Source organism: Balaenoptera physalus (genome assembly GCF_965194825.1).
Source record: "Balaenoptera physalus genome assembly, chromosome: 20".
Lineage (NCBI taxonomy): Eukaryota > Metazoa > Chordata > Mammalia > Artiodactyla > Balaenopteridae > Balaenoptera > Balaenoptera physalus.
In genome coordinates this window covers 52031186-52059094 of record NC_138901.1, presented here as the reverse complement: position 1 = coordinate 52059094, position 27909 = coordinate 52031186, and the positions used below count along the sequence as shown (strand labels likewise).

The 27909-nt window shown below is 52.9% G+C and overlaps 1 protein-coding gene and 1 long non-coding RNA gene across 8 annotated transcripts in view; one reads left to right on the top strand and one right to left on the bottom strand.

The window, feature by feature from the left end:
- SGSM2 (small G protein signaling modulator 2) overlaps positions 1-27909 on the bottom strand; it is a 37256-nt gene that overhangs the window by 9164 nt on the left and 183 nt on the right. Inside the window, exons 2-13 of one of the 7 annotated variants that reach the window (XM_082443423.1) lie at positions 26810-27721; positions 22574-22649; positions 8837-8999; positions 8404-8565; positions 8075-8142; positions 7832-7977; positions 7378-7512; positions 6732-6856; positions 6230-6297; positions 5927-6087; positions 5613-5739; positions 3952-4086 (exon numbers count right to left, since the gene is read on the bottom strand). In XM_082443423.1, coding sequence (XP_082299549.1) covers positions 3952-4086; positions 5613-5739; positions 5927-6087; positions 6230-6297; positions 6732-6856; positions 7378-7512; positions 7832-7977; positions 8075-8142; positions 8404-8565; positions 8837-8999; positions 22574-22649; positions 26810-26866 — 1423 coding nt within the window. In that variant the 5' untranslated portion in view covers positions 26867-27721. Of the gene's footprint in view, positions 1-3951; positions 4087-5612; positions 5740-5926; positions 6088-6229; positions 6298-6731; positions 6857-7377; positions 7513-7831; positions 7978-8074; positions 8143-8403; positions 8566-8836; positions 9000-11005; positions 11254-17347; positions 17705-17744; positions 21226-22573; positions 22650-26809; positions 27862-27909 lie in introns of those variants that run through there. The other 6 variants (XM_082443422.1, XM_082443427.1, XM_082443424.1 and 3 more) reach the window with 6 other exon arrangements.
- LOC309651175 lies at positions 9013-21337 on the top strand. Its single transcript, XR_014257961.1, has 4 exons — positions 9013-9559; positions 9993-10065; positions 19223-19298; positions 21223-21337. It is a non-coding gene; the product is annotated as an uncharacterized lncRNA (long non-coding RNA).

Sequence of the window (27909 nt, the reverse complement as noted above, 5' to 3'; positions counted from 1 at the left end):
GTGGCCTCCTGCAAACACACAGGTGAACTGGCAGGAAGGGCAAAGTTTCCAGGGCTGCCAGGCCACTGTGGGGATGAGGGTGGCAGCTGGGCACGCAGTTCCACCATCCAGAAGAATGTGCCTGGTGCAGCCTCAGAAGACAGCTCCTTGGACAATTTTACACCACAGCAGACCAAGCCTCCTCAGCCGGCCCAGCTAGTCTGAATCAGAACTCAAGACCCTTGAGAGCTTCGAAGGCCCACGTGGGGCAGGCACTGCTCGTGGGGGACTCTGGCATATCCAGTGAGCCACAAAGATGAAGCAAAGTGAGGGCAGAAAGTGAAAGGGCCAGGAGATGACGCCAGGAAGGAGGGAGAGAAAGAGAAGAATGAAGAAGACAAGAAAAGAGAGAGAGAGAGCTGTGTGTGTGATAGACTTCTTTCAAGCAGTAGTTCTTTTCTGCGAATTATGGCCTGGGCCCTGGCCTGCTATGAGTCTGGAGCAGACCTAGGCCTGGGTTTTGTGGGAGCCAGACTCCAGCTCTGGGTGTGCCTTGGTGGGGAGGGCTGAGCTGACCCCCTCCAGTCCCCTCAGGGGCTGCCCTGTCTTGGCCCCAGGGCTCTCTTCCCAGACCCACGGCTGGGATTTTTATAAATATCTGGCCCTTCAGCTCCACCAGGAGGCAAATTAAGGAACACATTTGGTGTGGAGGGGCTGCGGCTCTGGGAGTGAGGGGTTGCAAGCCATGCCTGATACTCTGGGAAGAAGAAGGAGGGGCAAATGCAGGTGGGATGGGGCAGGAGCCCAGCTCAGGCCCCTGCAGCAGGCAGGAGAGAGGCCAGTGGTGGGAGGAGCCGGGGGCGGGGGGCGGGCGGTGTGTGTGGCAGGAGCAGGCCCAGCCAGGTAGGCAGCAGGCAGCAGGCGGGCAGGCAGGGGGTTGCCAGGTGCAGAGGGTGGGCACACAGGGAAACGAGTTCATGCCCAGAAAGCAGGGCCCAACCAAGGCAAGTCTCCTGGGTCAATGCTCTTCACCTTAATTCTCCAGGAAGGAGCTGAACCAGCCAGCATTGAACACTGCATCTCTGAATTAACCCAGTGCAGACAGCTGGAGCTCTGGCGTGACTGGGCGAGGGGCAGCAGGCTGGACGGGGGTCTGCTGGGCCAGCTTTGACTCTGACTCTCTCCTCTGAGCGTGAGGAAAGTTTGAAGCAAAACAATTAGGGTGATTGAACCCCACAGCCCCTAAGACTCCGAGTGAAAGGTGCCTGGCCTGGAGCAGAATTAGAGTGAACAGCATCTCTGCTCTGTGGGGAGGCAGCGGGAAAAGGAGGGGAGGGGGGAAGGAGAGTCTGGACACCCGCCACTTGATTCACATGCACAAGTCAAGCATGTTGCAGGCCTGGAAAGCAACGGCTAGCAGGACGGACTCAACAGTGTTGTCATTATGGACTGGAGTGGAGATGGGGGCTCCCATACCATCTCCCCAGCCACCTGCTGATTCTGCTTCCACACCTCTTCCCCTTTCTCAAGTGTTGGGGTCCCAGGGCCTACACACTGGGTCCGTCTGACCCCTGAGTTCCCCAAGAGGATGCCCAAGCAAGCCCCGAGGCCTCTGGACCCTGTAAGATTCTCTGACCCTGGAGGCCTCAGCTCTAAGAGCAGCCAGGGATGGCTTCCTGTCTCCAGGTCCACTAATTAGGGGCTCTACTGGGACTCCTGCCCCCTACAGCCTCCAGCCTGACTATAATTTGTGGGGTGAGAAGGGGCTCCCTGGCTCTCCTGACTTAGCTTCCCCACATGGCTCCAAGTCAGCTAACCTGGAAATAAGCATCAGCCTCAAGCCCAGGTTTGCAAGGAACCAGGTGGCAGGCAAAAAACATGACAAGTGAGGAGGCTCCCCCGAGTTCCCACCAGCTGGCCTGCAGGTCCCACTGGAAGGGCTGGGAGGGAGGGCAGGCAGGACAGGAATGTGATGGGTAAGGGGGCGGCTGGCAGTTGTGTTGAGGGTGTGCTAGGTGTGTTCTAGGCTGTGGACTTGGTTGCCCATTACAGGCTTGGCGGCTGAGCTAAGGAACTGGGTTCTTTGGTAGAATTTTGTCGAAGCATAAGGAGAGTGTCACATATTCCTAGACGCCCCCTGTAGGGGCAGGGAAAGGGGAGAAGGAATTAATCTGTGGCCAGGGCGGAGGGGAGAGATAAGTTAGGAGTTTGGGATTAACATATATATATTACTATATATAAAATAAACAACAAGGACCTCCTGTATAGCACAGGGGACTATACGCAGTATCTTGTAATAATCTATAATGGGAAAGAATCTGAAAAAGAATATGTATATTTATATATATATACACATATATATAACTGAGTCACTTTGCTGTGTACCTGAAACTAACACAACATCGTAAATCAGGGAACTCCCTGGTGGTGCAGTGGTTAGGATCCTCCCTCTCACTGCCAAGGGCCTGGGTTCAATCCCTGGTTGGGGAACTAAAATCCCACAAGCCAAGTGGCCTCAAAAAAAAAAATTGTAAATTAACTATACTTCAATTTAAAAAATAGTTTAAAAAATTAAAAATAAAACTTAATTAGTTAGAAGAATGGTAGGGAATTATTCAAATGGATTCAGGGAGGCATAAACAAATTGGAAGACATTACTGTAATAATCTGCCTCACAAATTCAATGTTCCAATATTTAAAAGAAGCTGAAATTAGGGGTGTTGTGTATGTGTGTGTGTGTGTGTGTGTGTGTGTGTGTGTGTGTGTGTATTTAATAGAAATCTATTGACGTCCGAGCGTTGGCTATAACGTCTGCAGTTGGATGTGGCTATGGATAGCAGTCACGCCCCCTGCACCAAGGTGCTTTGGTAGGGCAATTGGATCAAAGGGTTCCATGTTTGCATTAAGGTCTGATGAAATAGAGATGGGTTGACACTTCATTCTGGACAATGGTGTCTTAACTTTCTTCTCCTACTTGTTGTATAAACGCTACCCTCGTCTCCTAAAAGGTTGGGGATTATATATTTAATTGGTCATTCTTAGAGTATAGAAAAGAGAGATGAAGCTTTTCCCACTAGCTCCTATATGGACAATAAATATTTTTAATGAAAAAAAAGAAATTAACCTGTGTCATGGGAATGGTGGGGATGGGGAGCTTCCCCTAAACTCCAAGACAGGTGGCCTCAGCCCTTCAGAAGCAATCTTCCCTGAGCACCTGGGCCTGGCCCTCACTGGTCCCCTGACCAGTCCCTCTCTACAAGTCTAGCTCTGCGCTAAGATGACTGGTGGACAGAGGAGCTGTGGGCACTGTCCTGTCATTTCCAGTGAGGGGGCCTTGGTAATCCTGGAGTCAGGTCCATGAGGGCAGGAACACACCTGTCTTATACCCTTGGCACAGATATTTCTAGATTTCATGCTAAAGTGTCAGCTGGGTAAACTGAGCCCTGGGTCTCTTTCCATGGTGACCCTGACCCCTCACCTCACCACAGGTGACTCCTGTCCCCATGAGCTGTCCAGCCCCTACCCCTGCTGAAGAGGGGCCTGGTACTTCTGTCCTGTTTCCGTTAAGTCAGGAGTCAGAGGCACAGGGCCCGTCTTCCCAGCCAGCAGGAGAGAAAGAAAGAGACATTGTCCTGGGTTTGCCAGCGTGACCCCTCCAGAGTGGGAACAGGGCTCTCAGAGAGCCATTCATTTCCAACAGGGAACCAGATAATCAGACCTTCCCACCAGTCAGTCTCTTCCCTCTCGGGTGCAAAGCCCTCTCCTCACGTTCAATGCGGAGCCCAGAGTCAACTGCATTTTGTACTGTCCCCTCCTGCCAGCACCTCCTTCCACCCTCCCTCATCTGCATCCTGGGTGCAAGTCCCATAATGCCAACACTGCCATTTGAGCCCCTGCGGTGGGTGGCAGGTGGGCCCAGGGGGGTGGGGCGGGAGGATGGGGTGGCTCAGGGAGAGGGGGAGGGATAAAAACCTTTCATCGGGTTGGGAGCTGTGAGGTTCCGCGAGCAGATCATTGAGAGCATCGCGTGTAGTTTATCCTCCTCTTCCTCATCATCGTCCACCGAGGCCGCGCGGCTGGCCGCTAGGTGGTGGTAGTTAATAGTGACTGCTCAAAAAGAATAGCAGAGATGCAGAGGCATGAGGACCCTAGTCCCGGGGCAGGAGGGTCCGCACTCCCTCCTTAGGGAGAGCAGAATGGAGTCTGGGTCACCTTGAGCCTGCAGGGCATGGAAGAGGGGAAGGGGGGACCTGAGAGTCTTTTGATGAGTTACTGGGGAAAGTATGGAAGAAGGTGAGGACACGGCGGCAGCTACAGAGCTCCACTCTTGGAGGATGCCCTCTCTAGGAAGAACAGAAGAGAGAGAACCGATGGGGGCGCCAGGGTAGTGAAAGACAGGGACTCCCCAGCCCTGGCTGAGGCTGGGCATGACTGTTAGCAGATGGATCCCAATCATTCTTGGGCTCGTGTCATGGTCAAGCTGAACCACATCTGAGGGTTACCCCAAATCCCCCGCTTCAGACTATAAACCCAACCTTCTAAGGGCTTCCCAGAGCTGCTCTCCAGGAGCCTGAGTCACCCTGCTGGGCTTCAGCTCCTTGAAGTGACCGGAACTGGGAAGTACCAAGGCTTGAAGAGAGCAAGTGAAAGCTGCAAAATCTGAGCCAAGCAAGAGCCTGAGATTAAATGCCAGGTCTGCAAACATGTTTTGGCCAAAGCTGAGTCTCCTTCTCTTCATCAGGCACACCTGGGAGGGAAGGGGGCCCTAGGTCTCCTCCACTCGCGCTGTGGCTGTGTGTTTGCAGTCTGGGCAATCTGTCCACTAATACGGAGACAACTTGTCGACAACTTATTGGCACGAGTTAGCACATTTTGGGAGAAGGTGGTCTGGCTGGCAACAAATGCTCTGGGCTGGCAAATTCCCTGAACTTATCCCCGAGATCAGCCATTCTGGCCTGGAGAAACCTATGGGCAGCAGCAGTGCTCTGACCAGAAAGGGAGCTCGTGTGTTGGTAGATGCTTATGGACAAGCCCCCTGGGGCCCAGAGGGGTTATGTCCAGGTGGGGCAGGACCCACGAGGGCCAAGCCACCTTTCAACTCCTGGCGCCACAGATTGCCCCTGCAGCTCCAAATCTCACCCCAGACGCCCCCCTACTCCTGCTAATGCTCCCCTCATCAGTAGCTGGTTGGGGGAGGGTTCTGGCTCTAGCAGAGTCAGTGAACAATTTACACCATCTATAAAGATGCGTTGACCCTGCACCCTGGCTGCCTTGTTGGGGGGTCAGGTGGCAGGCTGAAAAGAAACCAAGAGTTCTCCACCTTCTATGTGTAGTCTCACCACACTTTTTCCCTGGGGCAGGGCATGAAAGGATGACCAAGAGAATATTGTACAGCGACACCTGGATCGGCTGAGCCAAGAGCCTGGGGTCACGAGCTGGGGAGAAGACAGCTAGGTAGACAAGAGGCCACTTCTCCGAGGGATGATTTGCCGGGGGGGAAGGTCCAGTGAGAAGCTGAGTAAAGACCTGCCTGGGTTAACCAGGCCTGGGCAGTGGACCCTGCCTGCGGCCCCCTGGGTGACACTACTCCCCCACCTCTCTCTTCCTCCACGAATGACGTTTGGGACACTTACTGTGCTCGTGCCTGTGGCCAGGGTAAATGATCCGGAACACGTAGTCGGTGGCCCGTCCCGAGCCCACGTCCTCCACATCCACGGACCGCATGCTGCTGCGCTTCCGTAGCCTGGGGAACACCTTCCCCTGCGGGGAGAGGGGCAGGTGGTCAGCCTGCCCAGGGCGGGGTCCAATCCACGGCCCCCCCGCCCCCCACCCAGCTAGGCTGCTCCTAAGAGCTCCGTGTGGGGAAAGGACGGGAGGCCAGCTGGTGGGCGGAGAACCCACCCCACACATCTAGGCTCACCTAGAGCCTCCCAAGCCCCGAGGTTACCTTCCCCTGCTGGGTCCAGAGTGGGGGCTCCAGCTGTCCTCGAGGCAGAAGCCCGTTCTCCAGGCAGGACAGGAAGGACAGCAGGTGACCCCCCTGCGGGAAGTGCAGTGGTGGCCTCTGGATGCCATCCTGGCTCACCAGTACGAGCGTGCCGCCGTTCTCTGGGGGGTGAATGTGGGCCAGTGAGGCTGGGTAGGAGGACAGTGGGGTGGGAGCGTGGGGACGGAAGGAGGGGGACAGGAGGTCCGTGCACGGCGCAGGCTCTCTCCCCTCACCCCTGTGCCCAGGACAGGGGAGGCTCACTTTGCTGGTGGCAGTGGATGCAGACAATCTGACTGAAGGGCACAACAAGGGCGTAGTCCCAGTAAACGCTGGAAAGGAACCAGTTTGGTGTCGCTGTGTCCCAAGACCTGCCATCCCGCCTTCTTCATCTCCCGGCCCCGACACCCGTGAGACTACCCTGAATAGTAGTATTCAGGGTACTACTATTAGTACCCTGACCGTAGCCGAGAATGTGACCTCGGTCAGCCACCTTGTCCCTCTGGGCCCCACGCTGTCCTCATGGCACAGAGCCTGGCAGTCTCAGCTGCCTAGAGCTTGGCTCAGGCAAACCTCTCCGTGCCCAGGCCCGGCTCAGTCCTAGAGAGCTCGGGAACCTGTCCAGGCAGCCTCTCCCTGCAATTCTTGGCATCGGGTAAGGAGTGAGGCCTGCCCCCTGGAGCAGGCTGGGTCTCTCCATCCCCCGCCCAGGAGCAAGCCCCGACTCCCTTTCCTGGCTCCTTGGAGGAAGTCCCAAAGCCCCCACCTCTTTTCCAGCTCGGAATCCCCCAGAGTCCCATTCATGAGCTGGTTGGGGGTCCACTTCAGAGTTAGGCTCTCTGCAGACTGGTGCAGGGAGAGGTAGCCAGGGACAGCCTCCATGTCCTCCTTCTACAGGGAGCAGACACACCAGAAGACAGAGAAGATGAGGGCCTGAGAGGCTCCTGGGGATGGCCTACGGAAAAGGAGCTCCAGGTGCGTGCAGGGAGGCCAGGCCAGGCCAATCACAGGATCCTGGACTGGGGGCCGGGAGGAAGTAGGGGGCATCACATGCCACACGCAGATGCGGGTGCCTCCTTTCCCTGGCTGGCCTGGGGCCGCTGGCTCTGTCCTGTCAGCCTCCTGGATGCCAGGCGTGTCCGGGCCAGCCATACCCAAGCTGGGCGTTCACCCTGCCTGCTGGCTGACATTCCTACTCCCGGACGGCCTGGTTCTCAGCTGGCCAGAGCAGATGCCATTCCTGGCTCCTGCCAGCTCAAGGCTGGGCATGAGGCTATGAAACAGTGAAGTAGGGGGTGGGGCCCTTCTCCCCCTTCTCTCTAGTCAAGCCCCTGGGAAAAGGGATGAATGTGGCTGGAGGTCTTGGTGCCTTTGGAAGAGGGAGAGGAGGGCCGGGCGTTAGGCTCTCCTACCGGCTGTACCAGCACGTTGTTTTTGCCGTAGAGCAGCCGTGTCCTCGAGTTCTGGTGCAGGGACTCCACGTACTCACGGGCACAGGCGGCTAGCCTGTCCTCCGACGCGCTGCCACTTGAGTGCCGCTTCCGGATCTGCGCACAAAGTCACGGCTCAGCCCCCAGCCCCAGGAAGTCAGCCGTGGGGGTCAGCCCTAGGCCTCCATGCGGACCCTCTCTAGCTGACCCCAAGGGTCCTTCCTGTCCCCAGTTTGCTCTCAGCCACGGACCAGCTCTGTGCTCCTAGCATTTATGTGAGCGCCAGTGTGGGGAAAAGGCTCTCCTGGGGTGGCCACTACCCTGGGCATCTCCAAGGCCCAGCCTACATCTGCCAGGAGCACACAGCCCAGCTGCTCCTCCCCAAAGGCCCAGGGGCGTATCCTGGGTGAGCACAGGGCGGAAGAGTGACACCTACTCCTAGGGCTGGGCGCTTCGCAGGGGAGTCCTGGCGATTTGGGGGACCCCGGATACGGTGCCTCTGGACCAGCTCATCAGCCGAGGGGTCGGTCCAGTAGTGATCGGCTGTCTTGAGCTTGGTGTACTCCAAGGCACAGGGTCCCACTGTGGAGACAGGGACAGCCAGCTCGGGGGTGCCCCCTCAGCACTTGCCCTGGAGCCCCCACTGGCCCAGCGCAGGCCTGTCTGCTACTAGGCTTACCTAGAAGAGAGGCCAAGATGGGGCCAAACACAGGGTCTGCCAGTAACGCCTCCTTCTCATAATACTTGCTGCCAGGGGAGAGACAGACAGGGTGACCACTGGGGCTCCAGGACTCATTCCAGGGCCGTCAAGCTCACCAAGGAGATACATCCCCACAAGGATCAAATTCATGTCAGTTACCGAGAAGAAATGAGTCCACCAGGACTGAGCTTTGTGGGGTGCCTGGTGTGGTCTCTGCTTTCGGGATGCTACGGGGGGATGGCACATGCCTATAGACCGTGGTGGGCAGTCAAGCACAGGGAGGGGTGGGCTCAGGGAGGGGCAGTCACCTGCAGTTCTCCACCAGGTACTGCACGACCCTGTCCAGCACTTTCTCGATGAGCGCCGTGCGTACCCATATGTGTTTCAAGGCCTGCAGGCTGAGGGCTGGGGCCTTCCCGCTGGCAGAGCCCTGTCTCTGCAGGGTCTCCTGGTTGCCCGCCAAGGGTTTCCTGCAAAGAGGGGGTGGGCTTCAGGAGTGTGAGGGCTTGGGGGTGAGCCTCATCTGACTGGCGGCACTGGGAGCGGAGTTTGGAGCCGCAAGACAAGCACCCAGAGGACTGACTGGGACGGGGGGTTGGAGGTGGTGGGCAGGACCTTGTGCCTGAAAGGGCCACCCCCCCACCCTTAGGCTGGCCCGTCATCCAAGGGGTGAGGCCCTACAAGAAACAGCAAATGGAAAGAGCAGAAGGGAGGCATGGGAGGGGCTGGTTCAGGGCTTACCTGCCCTCTACTTGCTGCTGCAGCTCCTGCACCTTGTGGCAAACCTCCCCAGCCACAGGGCACGTCTTCCCCACCTTGGTGAACAGGGCTGCCATCTTGTCACTGCGCAGGAAGCCGGCGGCACGGCGCCTCAGCTGATGCAGGAGGCAAGCCTCCACCGCACCTGGGCCACAAAGGGAAGCAGCAGCTGAGCCTGGGCAAGAGCGGAAGAGGGAGAAGCACTCCCCTCCCCCATACCTATGGAGAGCAGAGAGGCGAGGGCAGGCCCTGGCTCTGCTAAGACTAGAGGGTGAGGTTCGGGCTTAATACAGGCCACAGAGACATACCCTGACCTCTCTCCAAAATGCTCCCGCGGGCCCCTCCCCGCTCCTGCCCAGGGTGGACCTGCGGGGGCTTTGCTGTGCCACACCGTCCCTGTCCCTCCCTCTCATCTGGTATGTACATGCCTCCTGTATGCAGCATCGCCCTGAGGCTCTGAGGACAAAGCTGCCAGTGCCAGTTGGCATGGGTGGCTCCACCCCCTACCCACGAGGGCAAGCACGGACAGCACCTACAGGACAGGGGATGTAGGGAGCGCACAGCCTGGCAGCCCTCCTGTAGAGCAGAGATGATGTGGTTGCTAAGGAACGAGGCTCTGGAGAAGGAGCTGAAATATTGATGAAGCCACTGCAGAGATCGGACCTGACAGCAGCCCTGAATTATTGATGAGCCCTGCAGCCGACAGTGAGGGATTTCTACTTCCCGTGCAGGGAGGGCTTCCCTTCATTCATTCATGTTTTTAGGGGCTAGGCCTACTCTCTCCGTCTGGATTCTGCTCTCAGCAGACAGGCCCCATAGGAAGGAAAGAAGGGCTTGGTTGGGGGGGGGGGGAGCTGCCCTGGGCACATACAGATTCTAAAAAAATTAGTGTGTAGGTGTGGGGGAAGGAGGGGCTTGGTCATTATTGAGGACAAGCTGATTGTTTTACAGCCGAGGAAGGAAAGGCCCAGAAAGGGGAAGAGAGCTGATTCGAAGTCACATAGTGGCAGAGCTGGGAGTAGACACAGGGCCCCAAACACTGGCCCAGCCCCTTTCACCTCCTCCAGGTGTGTTGGGGGGGTGGGGGCCCACAGGTGGGAGGAGGTCTCCCCTCACTTCACAGATACTCTTTTTACAGGGATTGTGCTGGAGGTGGGGAGTCAGAACAGGGTCTGAAGCGTGGTGCCACTCGCTACTTCTGGAAAACATGGGTAAGTGACTTAACGCTCTGAGCCTCAGTTTTATCATCTGTGAAATGGGGGAGACTTCTTAGGACTGGTGTGAAATGTTACACGAGATGAAGTACGCAAACCCCTCATGCCGGAGGCCCTTGATGCAAGTCGGTTCCTGACTCCTAACCTCTTTTTGTCGAGATCCTGTTCTATGGCTAACCTGTAAGGGCTGGGTTTTTGCAAGTCCTCTCACTGGCAGAGAGAGGCGAGGACACACTAGAGAGAGGATCACAGGCTGCCCCAGAGGTGGGTGGAGGTGTCATTCTCTTAGGAACAGGGGAACTGAGGCCCCATCAAGCTTACTGTGACTAGTGTTGTTAGAATATGAAACCTGGGGACTTCCCTGGTGGTCCAGTGGTTAAGATTCTGTGCTTCCACTGCAGGGGGCGTGGGTTTGATCGTTGGTCGGGGAACTAAGATCCCACATGCCACACAGTGCAGCCAAAAAAAAAAAAGAATGTGAAACCTGGACTTAGGAAATAATCACTGAAAACAGAGGCTCTCGCCTGTTTTCTGCCTTCATTGTTACTGACAGACAGTCACTGATGTCCTATCAAAGAGTTTTGTTTGGCTCTCTCTTGTACTGAGGTCAAGAAGTTAGAGAGAGTCCCTGGGGCCAATGTGGAAGCTGGCCAGTTCATTGAGAGCATCCCAGGGAAGGGGAGACAAGACAGGACCCCCTCCCTCTCCTGGGAGCTCAGGCCTTGGAGGACTTTATTTCACAAGTTGCAGCCTTTCCTTCATGGCATGTTCATATATCGATGAGCACATGAGTACGCAGACAGATGTATCCACAGGTATCATGTGTGTATGGGACATGTGGGGGAATCTTTGCTTAAGTGTCCACATATTCCCCTCCATGGCTGTCCCCTTGGTCCCTGGAGGTCCTGCGTGGCCCTGGGGTACGTAGGTGAGTGACCTTTTTGTCCTAGTCTCTTGGTCCTGGGGCTGCTGCAGCTACAAGTCCACAGCTGGAAGAAGGTGGTGACTCTTTCCTGGGGTGGCAGGCACTCCCCGATCAGAGTGGGAGAAAAGCAGCACTGAACAAGGCCAGAGCAGCAGCAGGTGGCACCAGTCCTGCAGAGAATCATGTGCCTTGGTGACGTGACTAATTGCCGGGATAATGTCATTAGCTTTCCCACCTTCCCCAGGCGACTGCCCGCGTAGCCAGGCTGGGGAGCCTGGGGGTGCAGGCAGCAGCTTGGCCTCACCCAGCCTGCCAGGCAGACTGTGAGCACAGGCCTCGGGGTTCTCTGGGGTGGGCGGAGGCATTCCTCAGCAATTACTGCAAGTAGGGAATATTGAGAGAAGCCCAAACAACACACCCAGTGCCCCCACTCACCCCATGGCCCCTAAGTTCCTTCTGTGAAACCCGGGCAAGGTGCCAGGCAATGTCCGCAGAGGGAAAAATCTCTCTCAACTCTCTATGTTCCAAGCAAAGTAAACGACCCTCTATGCCAGGTATTCCTAAGCTGGTTCCATGGGCTCCTCGGCCAGTAGTTGTTCAAACTATACTAGTCCTTCCCCATTCCCACAGGGCTGTCCCCCACAGGGAAGGAGCACGTTACTGTGTGCAGTGTGTAGGCAAAATAATAATAACACTGATAATATATAATTGAGAATTACTCTCCTAAGAGGGTTTGTTGATAGGCTTCTGGACCTTCGAGACCCCCTAAAACTGCACACAGAATCACTGGTCTGCTTCTGCATGCTTAGGTGAGTGTTTTTATTCTGGATAAAGGATCCTTGGCTTTTAGTTTCTAAAAGGGGTATCTGACCCCAGAAAGTTTTAAAACCCTGCTCTAAGACTTTTGGGTTGTGCGGAACCACAGACACTTCCACTGATCGGCACTTACAGACATGCAAGTACAAAGATCCCCCTGGCCTCTCCCCACATACAGAGAACACCACACTCAGAACTGCAGTTGTAGAGCTATCAGCAATAATGCCCAACTCTCCAGCTGTCTGTGCTCCCCAGGAGGCCCTCTCACAGACCATCAAGCACCCTTCTCCAAGGAGAAGGTCACACAGAGGCCCCTGGAGGAAACGCCCATCACAGCCAAAGCACCAAGTCAGCTGAAGTCTTCCCCCTTCTAACTGAGCTGTCTGGGCCCTGGTCCCCCAGCCATGACGTGAAGGTTTCAGGAGCCCCTGTCTCAGGGTTCCCAGCACCACCCGCAGCCACTCTGGTTGCCCCAGAAGAGGGGAGAGACAGCCCTGACGTCATTTGGATCACTTCACATAAGAAAAACACGTACTAATTGATAAAAATCCACACTCTTTTTGGTCATTGGTTGGTATGGGAAGGTTTGGGTGAATGAATTAAAACAGAGAAACAGACATGACTCAACAAGCATGATCCTCTCACTCCCCACCTTGGTCTTCCAGTGGCCTTTGGAGCTATGGTACCGGATGAGCCCAGGGTACCCTTTCTACTGTGTCATCCTATCCAAGTGACAGCAAGGCTCAGGGAACTGCAACTCGGAGTGGGCAGGAGTGGAAATAATTTTAACTTTAGCACCTTGCTGTGGACATCCCACCCTGACAAGGTCTGGCACCATCTTCCCAAGGAAAAGCAGTGAACTACAGCCCAGACAAGCCCTGGGACACTCCCTCACCAGTGTCTGACATGCCCCTAAAGTCTATTAAGATACGGGGCTCAACAAATGCTGCATGGATTGGAGACCACGAGTGCTAATGGAATCCTATAGGGCCCCTCCCACAAACTCCTTACCTACTGATTTAACCATTCCAAGGAGTCCAATTTAGAACAGAGGAGACATCGGTAGATAGAGAGGGAAGGGACTTGGAAAGTTACTAAATGTTCTCAGACCTTGCTGGAGGGTGGGCTGATTGGTAAGACCCCCTATGGTGGCAATGTGGCACTATCTATTAACATTGCAAATAACCTCTTACCTAGTAACCCCTCTTGTGAGAATCTAGCTTACAGATAGAATCAAGCTTACTTAGTTATAACAGCAGAAGACTGGAAACTATCCCCTTGTCCATCAATAGAGGACAGATTAAGTAAATATGGCACATTCATACAGTATAATATTATGCCACTCTGAAAAAGAATGAGAATGATCTCCAGGAACTAATAGCGGAAAGGTCTCCAAAAGCAAGATGCAGAGCAGTTTGACTGCATGATACCTTTTGATTACAAAAAGGGTGGGGTAAACAAAGAATAGAATTAAAAAAAAAAATCAGGGCAAAAAACTCTGGAAGGATGCATAAGAAGGAAGAGTGGTAGTATTACTGGTGTGGAAACTGGTAGGTGGAGGGGAAGTGGGTGAATGGGGGAAGGGAAAGGAGTGAGACTTTTCACTGTGTACCTTTTGTATAGTTTTGATATTTGAGCCAGGTTACCGATTCAAAATAATAACAATAATTCCATCATGAAAGGATGCTAGAGATTCTCTCCAACCTGGAGGTGAATTGAAAGTCATGAAACTCAGAAAGGCTGGGTCTGTCCATGGGCACCCACCCCATCACCAGCTCCCTCAGCAAACAGGGTCTGCAGATTAGCTTGGTTCCCCCTCCCGCAGGAGGATCTGGGCTCTGCTTAGGGTAGCCACTGGTGATCTGAGCTGCGTAGGGGCTTGAGAAACAATTCAGTGGGCTGGGACAAGCTTAGGTGTCTCAGGAGCCCACGAGAATGGACTAAAGCCAAGGCTGCCAGGAAACGCAGCAGTGGTTGAGAAGGGTCCTCAGTCAGCCCAGGGGTCCTCAGAAACAACCCCCGGCTCTCACACGCATATCCACATTTAAACTGTGTTCAGCAGCCAAGGGACCTGGACAGGCCCAGCCTGGTAAGAGGGGGACCCACTGAATGGCTTTCAGAGAACTAGGTCAGTTGGCTGAGGTAGAGGGACACAGCATCCAGAGTTAGCACAGCCTGACATGAAGGCTGGGCCCAAGGCTCTGAGCCAGAAGGGGTTGATAATGGGAGGAGCACGTATGTCCAGTGTCCCCTGCTCCCCACCTCTGCCAGCTGCCATCTGTGCAACAGGTGAGTTGTTTCCAGGTGAGGAAAGCGCTGGGTGGAGCAGCTAGCCACAGGTGGCTTGCTTTGGTCCTGGAGTTTTGGGGGACATTACTCAGAGCAGAATTTTTAAAAGCCTTGGATGGTGAAACCAAGATTTCCAGGAGAGGAGCAGCCTCCCTGGAGATAAAGGAATGGGTAGGATGGGCGGCCTTTTTTTAAGTAGGGACTTCCTCAACTGCCCATGGAGGGAGTCAACGTTTCACTTGTAGCGGATGAAGTGAGGGGAGCAAAGAGGCGAGGCCAGGCATCCTACGTCTCTCCCCCCACCACTTCCCCGGCCAGCTATTTCCACCAGGGATTTATGACGGCTGCCTCCACGCGGAACAAGCATTTCTATGGTAACAAGGGTACATTTTTCCTTCCGCCTGCACTGGTGATGCTGGCGGTTTGCTTCAGCTTTGAGGGGGGTGGCCCTCAGCCTTGTTCAAAGCCCTAAAACAAGAAAGCAACTCTCCCACCCAGACTTTCACTGGGAGGAGAAAGCACTGCCCCGATATTCTGGAACCAAGCAAGTGAGAGAAATGAAGTTCATACCACACATACCCATCTTCCTTGCCCTGCTGGGGATGCAGGGCAGAGTCTGCATGTGCCGTGCTCACACTGGCTTGCCAGGGGACCAGGCCAGTGCCAGCCTCGCCCAGCTCGACAAGGGACCTGCTGTCTCCAAGAGTATCTCTGGACATCATGAGTCCACTGTTTGGTGACCCAAGCTATGCCTCCAACTCCTCCTCAATGCCCCACACCTCCAGACTCCACTCCTGGGTAGGCCTCACAGGGGGACCCATCCCTGGGCAACACAGGCTTTAGAGTCAGACAGATGTGGGTTCAAACCCTGGTTCCTTTCTTTACTAGCTTTTTGACTTTGTGCAGACCACTAAGTCTCTCTGAGCTTCAACTGCAGGGAGGGAAAGGAACAGGTCCCACCTCGATGGGTGCTGAGTGACTGAAGGCAACAGCATGTGCAGCGGTGCACAAGGTTCTTTGTAGCACCCAGAACATGGAAGGCGATGGGTGAGCATTACTGCCTTTCGTTCCTGCGCTGTGCCCGTCCCCTGCCCTCCCTCTGGTAGCTACAGATGCTCTGGCTGTGCTCCCCTCTAAGGCCACCCCTCCCACCTGTGCACTGGATTTCAGCCCCTTTCACCTCTCAAGGACGTCACTCCAGCAAACGTCCCTTCTCTTTCCTGTATCTTTAATTTTTCCCTATTACTTTCAATTTGTACATAACTATTCCTTAATTTCTCCAATTAAAAAAAACACACCACCACCTCCCTTGGCCCTACATCCCCATTTAGGTGTTAAACCATTTAGCTGCTTCCCTGCACATAAAATTTCTCAAGAAAGTTGTGTATGTGCCACGCAGCTAGATGTTGTGATAACTGTTGTGACAGGTCATCTGGAGCTGCCTCCCTGAAGAAGGGCTAGGTCTTGATCTCAAGGGAAAGACTCTTCGTGCCCTTCCTCAGGCCTGTCTCCATAGAGGGCCCCCTTGGCAGCCCGAGAAGGCAGGACAGGGAGGGGAGGGAGGACATGTGCTGTGGTCACCAGAGCTCTCCCCACCCCCCTCTAGACAGGCATGGCTGTGGCTCCATCAAAGTCAAGGATTTCCCATGGGCAGTGACTTATGGGGAGAGGGATCACATAGAGCTTTTCTGTTGGGACAGGAGAGCTGCAAACGCTCGTTTTTCTTACAAAACCAGCCTTCATAGCTCGCCTCAGCGGTTATGGTCAGCACTGAGGACTCAGGACTTTGGCCTTCCCTGTAGAAGCTCCCTCATGGTGGGAGCCCAGTGTCCTGGGTTTCTACTCTTCCTCCTCTTTTTGGATTTCACCATGACTTGCCACCACATGACTGACCATCCTACTGTCTGGCAGCCAGGTGATGACTCGTCTGGTGTGGGCCAGTGAAGGGCTGGGTTTGCGTCCGTCTCTTTGGTGTTCGCTCTCTAGAACTACACAGGTCCCCCACCCGGGCCCTGTCGTTGGTTTAAAAGACCAAGGATGGGAAGGGGAGGCAGCAGCCTCAGCAACAGCAGGTCCTTCCTGACTCCAACTGGGGGTCCAGGATCAGGGAGGACCCTTCAGCAACATCTGCTCCCCTTCCCTGTTCTCCCCACTGCCCCTGGGCACAGCTTCTAGGCTGTGAAGCCTCCACCACTAACAGATGTCTGTACATGGACTTGGGGACAGAGGTTGGGCCAGCTCAGGGGTGGGACTATCTCTATGTGTTGGATTAAACACAACAGTCTACAAGACAAATTAAATTATGAAAATTCAGTGACTAGCATTTAATGCTGATCTACTCCTATAAAGTATTCTAGGACTTCCCTGGCGGTCCAGTGGTTAAGACTCCACGCTTCCACTGCAGGGGGCATGGGTTCGACCCCTAGTGGGGCAATAAGATCCCGCATGCTGCGTGGCACGGCCTTAAAAAAAAAAAAAAAATTCTATATTTACGTGACTTCAGACCCCACCCTCCAGTATCCAACATCCAGTTCCAACATCCAGAAGGTGGGGCAGATTTCCATACTTATTTGTCTGTTCTGCAGGCTTACGTGTCCAGAATCCTGTTTAAGGTTTAAGGACGCATTCAATACATAGTTTTTGAAATAAAAATACATCCTATAAAAAAAAGCTGCATATACTTGCTATCTCTATCTCTTCCACCACCCATCCTCTCCTCCTCCTCTTCCTCCTTTTTAAAAAAACCATTTCATTATGGAAAATTCCAATCATCTACAAAAGTAAAGAGGATGATATAATGAACCCCCGAGTACTCATCACACAACATAAGCAATGATCAAGGAAGGACCAATCTTGCTTTAGTTATACCACCTCTAACCACTTTCCCCCTTATCCCTAGATTATTTTGAAGCAAATTTTACATATCATATATTTTTGTCCATAAATTTTTTAGTGTGTATCTCTAAAAGATGACTCTTTTAAAAACGTGTACCTAATACCTGTACTGCACCTACAAAATCAATAATAATTTCTTAATATTTTCAAATTCCTTGATTGGGTTCCCAGAGTTCAAATTTTTCTGATTGTCCAGATGCTCGAAACTCCCAGAAACATGGATGCCTAAATGGAATCCTGGAGAAGGTTCTAGGAGGCTTTATGCGGAAGGTTAAAAGATCACTTTCAAGAACAAAGTAGAATGTCACTGGTGGTGGTGATGACAACAACGTTTACTGAGCACCTACTGCATACCTGGCTCCATGCTGTGTGCTTTACCCGCATCACTCTTTTAATCCTCACATCAACCTTATTCCATAGGTTCAGAGTGCTGAGTAAGTGGCCATGGTCACACACTTGGTGACATGGTCAGTCTGTGAACCCAGGTCAGGTATGCCGGACTCCAAAGTCTCAGCTACAGACCATCACCATGTGCCCTCAGCCATGCCCCAAGACAGGGCGAGGGGAGCCAGTCTCCCAGAGGGCCTTTCTTCCTACTGGATCATTACCACATGGAAAGTGGAAGCCAGATATGCTGAGAATGAGCTGTTTGTTCAGTGTGGGCGGGGAGAAGAGAGAAGGAATCCCTTTCACTGAAGAGAGACAGAGTAAAAACTGCCTGGTGCCTGAATCTCAGGACGTGCTGAAATACCTCCAGCTCCAGTATCCCAGGTGGGACGCACCCTCCCGTCACATCTGCTTCTCTCCCAGCTCATTAGCATCTCCTTGCCATTCCCCGGAGGAGCTTGCTGCGGCTGAGCTTCCGGGCTCATGAAAGCTGCTTAGCAACAGGGAGCGGGTTAATAAAGCCCTGGTGGTGTTCCCAGCTACACAGACTCCACCCCCGTCTCCCATTACAGCTCATCCTCAGCCTGAAGCAACCCTCAGGTGGACCGATCAGCGCGGGGAGGGCAGGGAACCTAAGGACTGAGGGTCAGGGCTGGTCTGGGTCCCGCCCCCGGTGCCTGCAGCCGGAAAAAGGAGATGTTTACAAGTCTAAGAACCTGCTCTGCCAGGCCAGGAACCTCTCTGTGGGCCTCCTAAAGCCCTTCTACCCACCAGTGGTTAAAATCCAACCTCAGCGCCCAACTGGAATGGAGCAAACAGAGACACTGTGGAGGCAGATGCTGCCCTCTGAGCCAGAGGGGCGGGGAGGCACAGTGCTCCGCGGTTAAGGCCTAAACTACCCCAGACCCCTTGATGGGAAGAGTAACTGGGCACTCTATGAGCAGTCATATTGCTATTACAAATGCAGAGTTCAAAGGTGAAACTCAGGACAATCTGCTGTTTAACCCTGACCTTGAGTTGCCCACAAGCAAAAGTTAAGAGCACCTTGCCCTCTGGGGGTTGGGGTGGCAGGAGATATCAGCCTACGCCCGGTGGGGTTCAGGAAGCCACAGAAAAACAGGAAGCATTAATTTCATTCAGCAGCACAAAGTTTCAGAGGCCATATTATGGAGCAAAATGCAAATGTGACATGACTTTTTAAGATGAAGACGAGATATCCAAGAAGCTTCTCCCAACAGTGGGGTTTGGGCCTATTCTCCAGTGCACGGGTACAGTCACACAGCTCCTGGGGGCTGGGCTGGCAGGGGGTGCCTCAGAGCAGCAATGCAGCCTTGCTCTGTGGTAGGAGAACAGCACACATAGAACCCCTCCCTGCCAGCTGGGTTTGCCAGCAAGGCCTCCTCACAAGGTTCCTACCTGCTGGGGCCTGTCTGGCTTCTAGACAGACAGGTTTAGGAACAAGCACAGCAAACACAACAAACGCATGTTTCTCGTCAATCCTGGGAGTCTCACTCCTCCCCTTGAGGAACAGCAACTTTCCTGGGTTTGCCCAGGGCCAGGTCTTGACCGAGAGATTCTTCAGTTCCATTTCTAAGGCTCTCCAGGAAGGTTCTGTTTCCGGTTCAAAAATGTCTGTATTCTAAGGAAGCTCAGGGAAGCTCATCTTGCTCAGGCCCTGACCTCTTCAGTCACCCCCTAGCCATCCTCTGCGATGAACAGAGGGGCCAAGGCAGGGCAGAGGGGCCCAGGACCCCAGCCCTCCACAAAGCTCTAGTGAAAGGGGTCACTCACTGCACAGTTAATTCAGTCTCCACGGCCTTCACTCTGCTCCCTTTCTCTCAGCACTTTCTCTGCACTCCCACTTCCCCAAGAACGAAGCTGAATTCTGGATGCGGCTGGGACAACTGCAAGACCCAGGGTAAGACTGGACCCACTTCAGACTAAAAATGCACTTCTGAACATTTTTCCAAGGGGTGAAGGAGCCTGGCATTTCAGAATCTCCAAAAAGCCAGAAGAGTGGAGTTTTCCATCATTACATGTCTATTCTCTCTGCCTCCCCCTAGGAATCCCTGATTATGATTCCACTCTGTGATGCAGGCAGGAAAAAAGGTTGATAATCACTGCTTTTTTTTTTTTTTTTGGCCACACTGGGTGGCATGCGGGATCTTAGTTACCGTACCAGAGATCAAACCTGTGCCCCGTGCAGTGGAAGTGCAGAGCCCTAACCACTGGTCTGTCAGGGAAGCCTCGATAATCACTGCTTTAAACCAACCTTATTTGGAGCCCAAACTGAGATCCCCCTCACCACTGAACACCATGTTCAACAAAGTATAAAGATTCCTTTTCCCGTGGGTCTCAGATGCCCCGGCTTGACTTAGCTTTACATTATCGGGAGCCCCTCCTGCTAGCATTCCCTTCCGTGACTGTGCACTAAGCCCAAGGCAGAGGCAGCAAACTGGCAGAGGCTTGCAGATGCCTTTTGTTTAGCCCACACAATTTTTTTTTTTTAATGGGAATTAGTTATCAGCATTTAAAACTTGGGACATTTCATGTAAAAACCCAGACTTCTGGCTTCTCTTAAAATAAAACAAAGGCCATAGCAAGCCAGGGCCAGCATTCCTTCAGAAGCTGAGTGGCGGCTGCCCCCTTCAAACATGGCAAGTGCTACCCAGTTTACCCCAGTCCCCGCCACTGCCTGCTGTCCCACACCCGGACTTCTCTCGTTCGACCCTGTGGGCATTTAAGTTTGCACTTTGACCTAAGGCACCTCCTGAAATCCAGCAGAACAGGGCTCCTCTTGCTTTGGGGCTGATCTTAGAACCCTGGAGACCTGGGTCTATTTCATAGTCCCTTGTTCTAGTTCCGTGACTGAAATTGGCTGAAAGTAGAAGAATCTTTCCTTTTGAAGGTGATATCCCTGCCTGCTGGAAAGAGCCATGGGCTTCAAGGCAAGAGGCAAAAATGAAAGCCCTGCTGCTTCCTGGGGACCCCTGGACTCATCAGACGAGAGCTGACGGTTTCTTCTCACCCTAATGGACCTGATGGTGGGACGCCAACAGCTTTTTCCCCTGCCTCTCTTCCCCCATTTACCTACGGCCGCCCACATGTGGCGCCCATGCACAAGCTGTTTGTGCTATTTTATTCTGTTTTCTGTGTTTGCTGTGTGTGCTCTGGACAAAGCCTAGCACCATGCCATGACTAATTGGGCCACCAGTAGAGCCCTTCTGGTGACAATGACAGACAGTGGCTGACGTCAGGGGAACATAGCACAGGTGGAAGGGAGTAGGGTTCTAATACTCGTCAAAGTCACCTATTGCAAGACTAGCATACTTTTTCCCCAGCAGGGCTTCTGCGAGAAAAGGTAGGATCAGATTGTTCCTGCAAACCTGAGAATCGTTATATCATCTCAAAGAACCAGGGAAACTTACCCGAAAGGGAGATAGTAGGACCTCAAATCCTGCAAACCTAGTTTCAGGCTTAACATCCAAAAGAGGAGGAAACACAGACATTCTTCTCATCTCTTACAATGCTAGGAACCTTCACATGTATCATCTCAATACCCACAAAAACTCCTTGAGTTGGGAATCACCACCCTGTTTTTAGAGGAGCAAACTGTGGGTGACAGAAGTTAAGAAACTTGTCCAAAACAACTTGAGAAGTAAGCAGAGCACCAGGATTTGTCTGAACCCTCAGTCTGTCACTCGGGCTCTGCTCACAGGTTGCCTCTCCCCACTCGCCCTCCCACATTTCTCTGCTTTATTTATTTTTTCGTAGCTGTTGCCACACCTGTTATTGCAGGATATATTCATGTGTACATTTGTTTTCTGTCTCTCTGCCCACAGAATATAATCCTCCGGGGCAGAGACGCTGTCCATCTTGCCACTGCTGTTTCCCTACCTGGAGAACAGTATCTGGAATCTGGGGGACCTTCAGTGTTTGCTGCTGGACTGATGGGAGGGGCAGCTCTATTGGCCTCACCATGCTACTGTCAAAAGTGTCCCTTCCCGTATCTCCTCCTTTCATTCCTTCACCTCAGAAATGCACAACCTCCCTTCAATGAACACCAATCTCAGAGGCCAAGGAAAACAACATAAAGGTGGCAAATGGGGGACTTCTCTGGTGGTCCAGTGGTAAAGAATCCGCCTTCCAAAGCCGGGGACGTGGGTTCGATCCCTGGTCAGGGAACTAAGATCCCGAATGCCGCGGAGCAACTAAGCCCGTGCGCCACAACTACTGAGCTCACGCGCCTCAACTAGAGCCTGCGTGCCACCAACTACAGAGCCCACGCGCCCTGGAGCCTGCGCACCACACCTAGAGAAGAGAAAACCCGCACGCCACAACTAGAGAGAAGCCCGCGCGCTGCAACGAAAGATCCTGCATGCCGCAACTAAGACCTGGCACAGCCAAAAATAAATTAAAAAAAAAAAAGAAAAAAAAAAGATGGCAAACGGAAGGTCAAATTCCTGGAAATCCAAGAAGATTCAGTTGTGTGTAGGGACAGGCTTGCTCCTACAAAAGCAAAAGTGTTCACGCTGAGGCAGAAGCGTTGGTTCATTACAGACTTTCTCCTTTCTAAGGTGGGAAGGCTTGGCTATCCCTCCTTTACACTCATGTTGTTCTGCATGCAGTCGAGTGCTTGGATAGTTGGGATGTTGGAGCAACGCAGGTGCGATTAATTAGAAAATAGATGTGGCACAGAAAGCATCCAAAAGCACAAACCCTTCCCCAAAGTTAATGTAAAGATAAACCAGAGCAGTGGTTCCCAAACCCAACTACCTAGGACAATGGCCCTTAAAGTGTGGTCTCTGGACCAGCAGTATCAGCGTCATCTGTGAACTTGTTAGAAATGCAAATTCGTGGGACAGCCCCAGACAGACTAGAATCAGAAACTCCAGGGTTGGGACCCAGGAATCTGGGTTTTAACAAGTCCTACAGGTGACTCTGATGCATGCTAAAATTTGAGCGCTACTGTCCTTGGGAACTAGACATATATAGTCAATTCTTGGGCCCTGGAGATCCTGATTCAGTAGGTCTGGGATGGGACCCAAGGAGATTCCATAAGCTTCTGAGTTGATTCTGACTTGCAGCCAGATTTGAGAACTACTAAACCTGAGGACTCATCTTTCCCTGGCCCCAAGATAGTGTCCTCAGTTTTTAAACCCCTCTCCCAGTAGCCCCCAGTCACTCACTCACCACACAGAGTAAGGATGTGGCTGCTGTCTTCATGCACAAACTTCCTGGTGACAGCCTCCTCCATGATTTGCTTCACCTGTGAATAAATGGGCAGCATCGTTATTGACTGATTGATTAATCGATTGACCAAAGAACTGTGAGCAAGTAAATGGCTTGGCTCTGGCCCCCTGGTCTGGGTTCAGACACCTGCAGAGTAGATGATAGGAAAGGGAGGGGTGGGGAAGCAAAGTTTCTTCAGTACAGATAGCACCAACATCTTGGAAAGGCAACCAGGAAAAAAGATGCTATAAACCCACCAATCAAACAGTGCAGATATTCCAACCCAGGAGGAAGTGCCCTGCTATAGAGAACAGGGGTGGGATGCTATTTGCTCACCTGTACTTAGCTGCAGAAGGGCCTGTGGGTGCACACACTGTCCTTTAGGGACAAACTGTTTCAGTACAGGCTCCAGATAAACAACCTGACCCTCCTTTTCTCCCTTCTCTGAGGGTAGGGGTAGGTCCATCTAGGCCTCAGGGACACTCCCCACATGCTCACAAGCCCAGTCTTCTTTCTGTCTAGGTAAAACCCTATGTTTGGGTTCCTACCTGGATGTAAAAGCTTCTGAATGCCTTGTAAGGTAAGCGGTCACAGCCTTCTTTAGAAAGCACTTAAAAAAAAAAAAACTTCAAAATTGATGTACAAATAGAAAAGGGTATATATCATAATTACACAGCTTGAAGAATTTTCACAAATTGAACGCACCTATGAAACCAGCATCAGATCAAGAAACAAAACGTGACCAGCACCCTAAAGTACCCCCAGACTCTGCCATGTTTCCTTCTAGTCACTACTTCCCTCAAAGGTACCCACTATCCTGACTTCTAACATCATAGAGCACTTTTGTGGGGTTTTGTACTTTTCACGGATGGAATGGCTCACTGTGTAGTTTTTGTGACTGGGTTTCTTTTGCTCCTTGGTGTGACTGTGAGATTTGTTCATGTTGTATATGGATGTGCGTTGTTCATTCTCCATTGTGTGAACAACTCACAATTGACTGGCATTCGGGTAGCTTCCAATTTGGGGCTCTTATGGGTAGTGCTGCTGTGAACATTCTAGACATGTCTTTGTGTGAACACGGGTGCTCATTTCTTTGGATTTATATTTTTAGGCAAGGAATTTCTGATGAGTATATTCTATATTATTAGATTTTGCCAAGTTGCTCTCCAAAGTGGTTGTACCAATTTACACTCCCAGCAGGAGTATATGAGGTTCTAGTTGCTCCCAACACTTAAACCAAGCACTTTTGATGCCTTGGGGGAACCTGCCAGGAGACAAATACTAATACTGAAGATTAGAGGGATGGATTACCTCAATCCCAACATTAAATCTTACAGATATAGTAAGCTCTGGGAGAGCTAGTCTTCGCCATTCTTTGGACAGTGTCCTGTGTCCAGTGTCCTGATGCTGCTCTAGCTCCCCAGGCCCTCACTTTCGTTTGGAGGGTGGTAGAGCTTCTAAAGTCTGGGGAGGAGGGAGGAAGGACCCGGAGTCTCCTCCCTGCTGCAAAGTGCTCATGGTTAGTGATTAGGTAAAGGGGGATCAGATCGATCCTGCACTCTATTTTTTTTTTAACATCTTTATTGGAGTATAATTGCTTTACAGTGGTGTTAGTTTCTGCTTTATACCAAAGTGAATCAGCTATACATATACATATATCCCCACATGTACTCCCTCTTGCGTCTCCCTCCCACCCCTCTAGGTGGTCATAAAGCACCGAGCTGATCTCCCTGTGCTATGCAGCTGCTTCCCACTAGGTATCTATTTTACATTTGGTAGTGTATATATGTCCATGCCACTCTCTCACTTCGTCCCAGCTTGCCCTTCCCCCTCCCCGTGTCCTCAAGTCCATTCTCTATGTGTGCATCTTTATTCCTGTCCTGCCCCTAGGTTCTTCAGAACTATTTTTTTTTTTTTTTTAGATTCCATATATACGTGTTAGCATACGGTATTTGTTTTTCTCTTTCTGACTTACTTCACTCTGTATGACAGACTCTAGGTCCATCCTCCTCACTACAAATAACTCAATTTCGTTTCTTTTTATGGCTGAGTAATATTCCATTGTATATATGTGCCACATCTTCTTTATCCATTCATCTGTCAATGGACACTTAGGTTGCTTCCATGTCCTGGCTATTGTAAATAGAGCCTGCACTCTAAACTATTAAAACCTTCCTAGATTACTTCCGAAGGGGTTTTGCATTAAACAGAGCATAATGTCACAGCTCAAAGACCTGCAGGCATCTGAAGCAGGCTGTTGGGGGGCAGACTTTTGGATTAGGAGGACCTATAGATACCCTAGGAATTCCCTGGCGGTCCAGTGGTTAGGACTCGGTGCTTTCACTGCTGGGGCCCAGGTTCAATCCCTGACAGGGGAACTAAGATCCCACAAGCTGTGCAGCACAGCCAAAAAAAAAAAAAAAATTATACTACAAGTCCTTTGTGAAAGGCCAGACTTGCCTACAATTACCCCCACTGTCCCTACTTGCAGGACAAGAAAGGATTATACTTCTCTTGAAATCAAGCGCTGAAGGGGGAAGGGAACTAAGAGTTCAGAGCAGGTCAACCTCTGTCAGGTAATATACATAGCTGTGGCATATCCTGGACATTTCTTACACATGTTTAAGAATCATTCTGGGAGTAGTACAGACAGCCTTCTAAATACTGCCTTCCCCCAAATCTTTCCCATCATCCCTGACCAACCCCAAATTTGGAACACACCAACAATCCTAGCACATCTGCCCATAGTTTGGGTATGGCTACATTTTTGTTCTTGTTTATACTGTTCATATAAGTCTCTGTCACTAGACTATTTGTTTCCTGAGGATAATTACTGAGATTTGAGATTTCTTTTTTCCTTGGGGAGACCAGAGTTGGGGCTTAAATGCTAATCTGATGTACTCCTGGCCTAAAAAACCTCTCACTTGGCCACTTCACAGCAAAGGCACAATGGAGCTTCTCACACACAGCTGGAAAGGTGATGGCTTCAACTACTTCTTTGCCAACAGAAGGGAAGGAAACAAAAGTTAGGGCACAATAGCCAGGCCATAATTAATGTGGAAGAACGATCTAGAGCCTTCCAGGATTTTATAAGAACCCAGAGTCTTCTCCAGTCCTGAAATTCTAGGAAAGGGTAAAGGAACCAATATGGTAAACTTTTTATATATGAGGTGAATATCACTATCCTTATTTTAGAGATGAAGAAATTGAGACTCAGAGAGGTTAAGTAACTTATTCAAGGTCACAAAGAGCTGGTCCAGACTATCCCAAAGTTTATGCATTCCCATCAGACTTTGCAGTCTCCAAGATCAGCAGATTTATTTACCAAATAGTCATCGAGTGCCTACGCGGATACAGAGCTCTGGACCGGATGGGTGTCCTGCCCTCATTGAGTTTACACATCTGGCAGACACAGAGGTAGGTGGGAGGAGTTCGTGGCTCCATCCAGAGGCCTAATCCATTCTAATCCACTCTGTGGGTTTGAACTCTCCAGCTCTCGTTTGCGGGTGAGTCATATGGACAACCCCCCCATCACCATGAAATTGAAATGGCTTTTAGGGCAGGGTCAAAGTAAAGGACATTAGTACAGAGAAGGACTTTTTCTCTTTCTGACGTGGGCGGGGGGACTCCTCAAAAGAGGAAAATAATCTTGAGTCTTAAAAACCATTCTCAAAACACCCCCTGGCCTCTGGGTAGGGAGGTGGGCGTGGAGTGAGAAGCAGTGAGGTGTGCGGCGAACCCTCCTGCAGCCGAGACTCGGTTCCCAGAAAGATAACTGAATGCGGTGTAGGGCAAACCGGAGCTAAGCCCCCAAGTCACCCATTTAGCGCTCTAGGAGGCCCGCGAGGGGCCCCGCCCCCTCCTCAGGCGGCGCGGGCAATGAATGGGCAGCTCGGGTTCTCTAGAAATCGCTGCCACCCCTCCCCCGACCTCGGTCTCCCAGAGCTGCTGCCTTCACAGGGCGGGGAGCTGCGGGATCGCGAAGCAAACAAACCCTGAAGCGCCGGCCTAACCCCTGGGGCCGAGGAGAGCTGCCCCCTGATCCGGGAGTGGGGCGGGAACCGCAAACCAGTCCAGGACCCCGCCCCCGCCCAAGGCCCGCGAGCGCTCGCGCCCCGGAATGGGCGCAGATCTTTCTGTCCCTTGGGCCTTGCGGACAGGGACGCGAGCCCCCGGGGGTCCGTACCCCGACTTTACCTCCTTTTTCACGTTCCACAGCAGTTTCTCTTTGACTGCGTCCTCCGCGCTGCCCATCGTGCGGCGGCTGACGGGGAGGTGGTGCCCAGCAGCCGCCTAAGCCCCCCACGCGCCCTAGCTGCCTCCGCGCCTCTCGACTCAGCGCCCCAAGCGCCAGGAGGAGCCCCCGCCCGCCGCGCTCCCCGCCCGCCGCTGCCGCCGCAGCCACTGCCCGGTGCTGGGCTCTGCAGCCATCTTCCGAGCCCCGCACCGACGTCAGGAGGCTGGCCCGGCCCCTTCCCACAGCCGGGGGCGGGGGGGGTTGCGCTCAGCCACTGGGGGGGATCGGGAGGGGGGAAGGCTGCGCGCGCCTGGGGGTACCGTGCCCGGGCGCGCGCCACGGCGGCCGTTGTCATGGCAACGCGCCCTCTTCAGCCCCGAGGGCGCGAACCTGCATTGTGAGAGCCAGCAGCCCGCCGCGCCCAGTGCCGGGCGGGGAGGCGAGGCGCGCCCGGCACCCCGTGGCTGAGGGGAGAGTCGCTCGGGCCGAAGCTGGCCGCCATCCAGCTAGACGTCCCTTGATTCCTACCCGCTCGTTTTCCCGACGGGAAGGGCCAGGGCCCCCGCGCCTCGAGTCTGGCCACGGGGAAGCCAGTGTTAGTCCCCTGGCTGGGAGAAAGGCCGCGGAGCGCCATCGTTTCTCCAAACACCCCTGCCAGCCGGGCGCCCTCAGTTGCAAAGCTTTTGGGAAGAGGAGTGGGAGCGCAGCAGCCCCCGTCTGCAGAGGCTCAGCTATCCCTAAGGGCGCGAGAGTTACGGTCAGCCGTCCCTCCCCCGAGGGGTCGCCACGTCCCGTCTGGCCCTTCACGCACCCACGTGGGAGGTGGGGGCGCAGCTTGAAGTGACTGGGACCAGCAGGAGCTTGTACGGAACCTGTGGAGATGAGACAATCGCCTTCTGCACGATTTGCCTTGTAGACTTAAGCAGCCCCACCTGGGCACTGAGGGCGAGAAAAGGTTGCTCAAAGTGACAACACCTGCTGCTGCAAACTGAGAAGCGGCGTGCACAAAGCTAGGTGAGAGGAGGGGCTTAGCCCTCTATCGCACAAATGGAGACTCTTC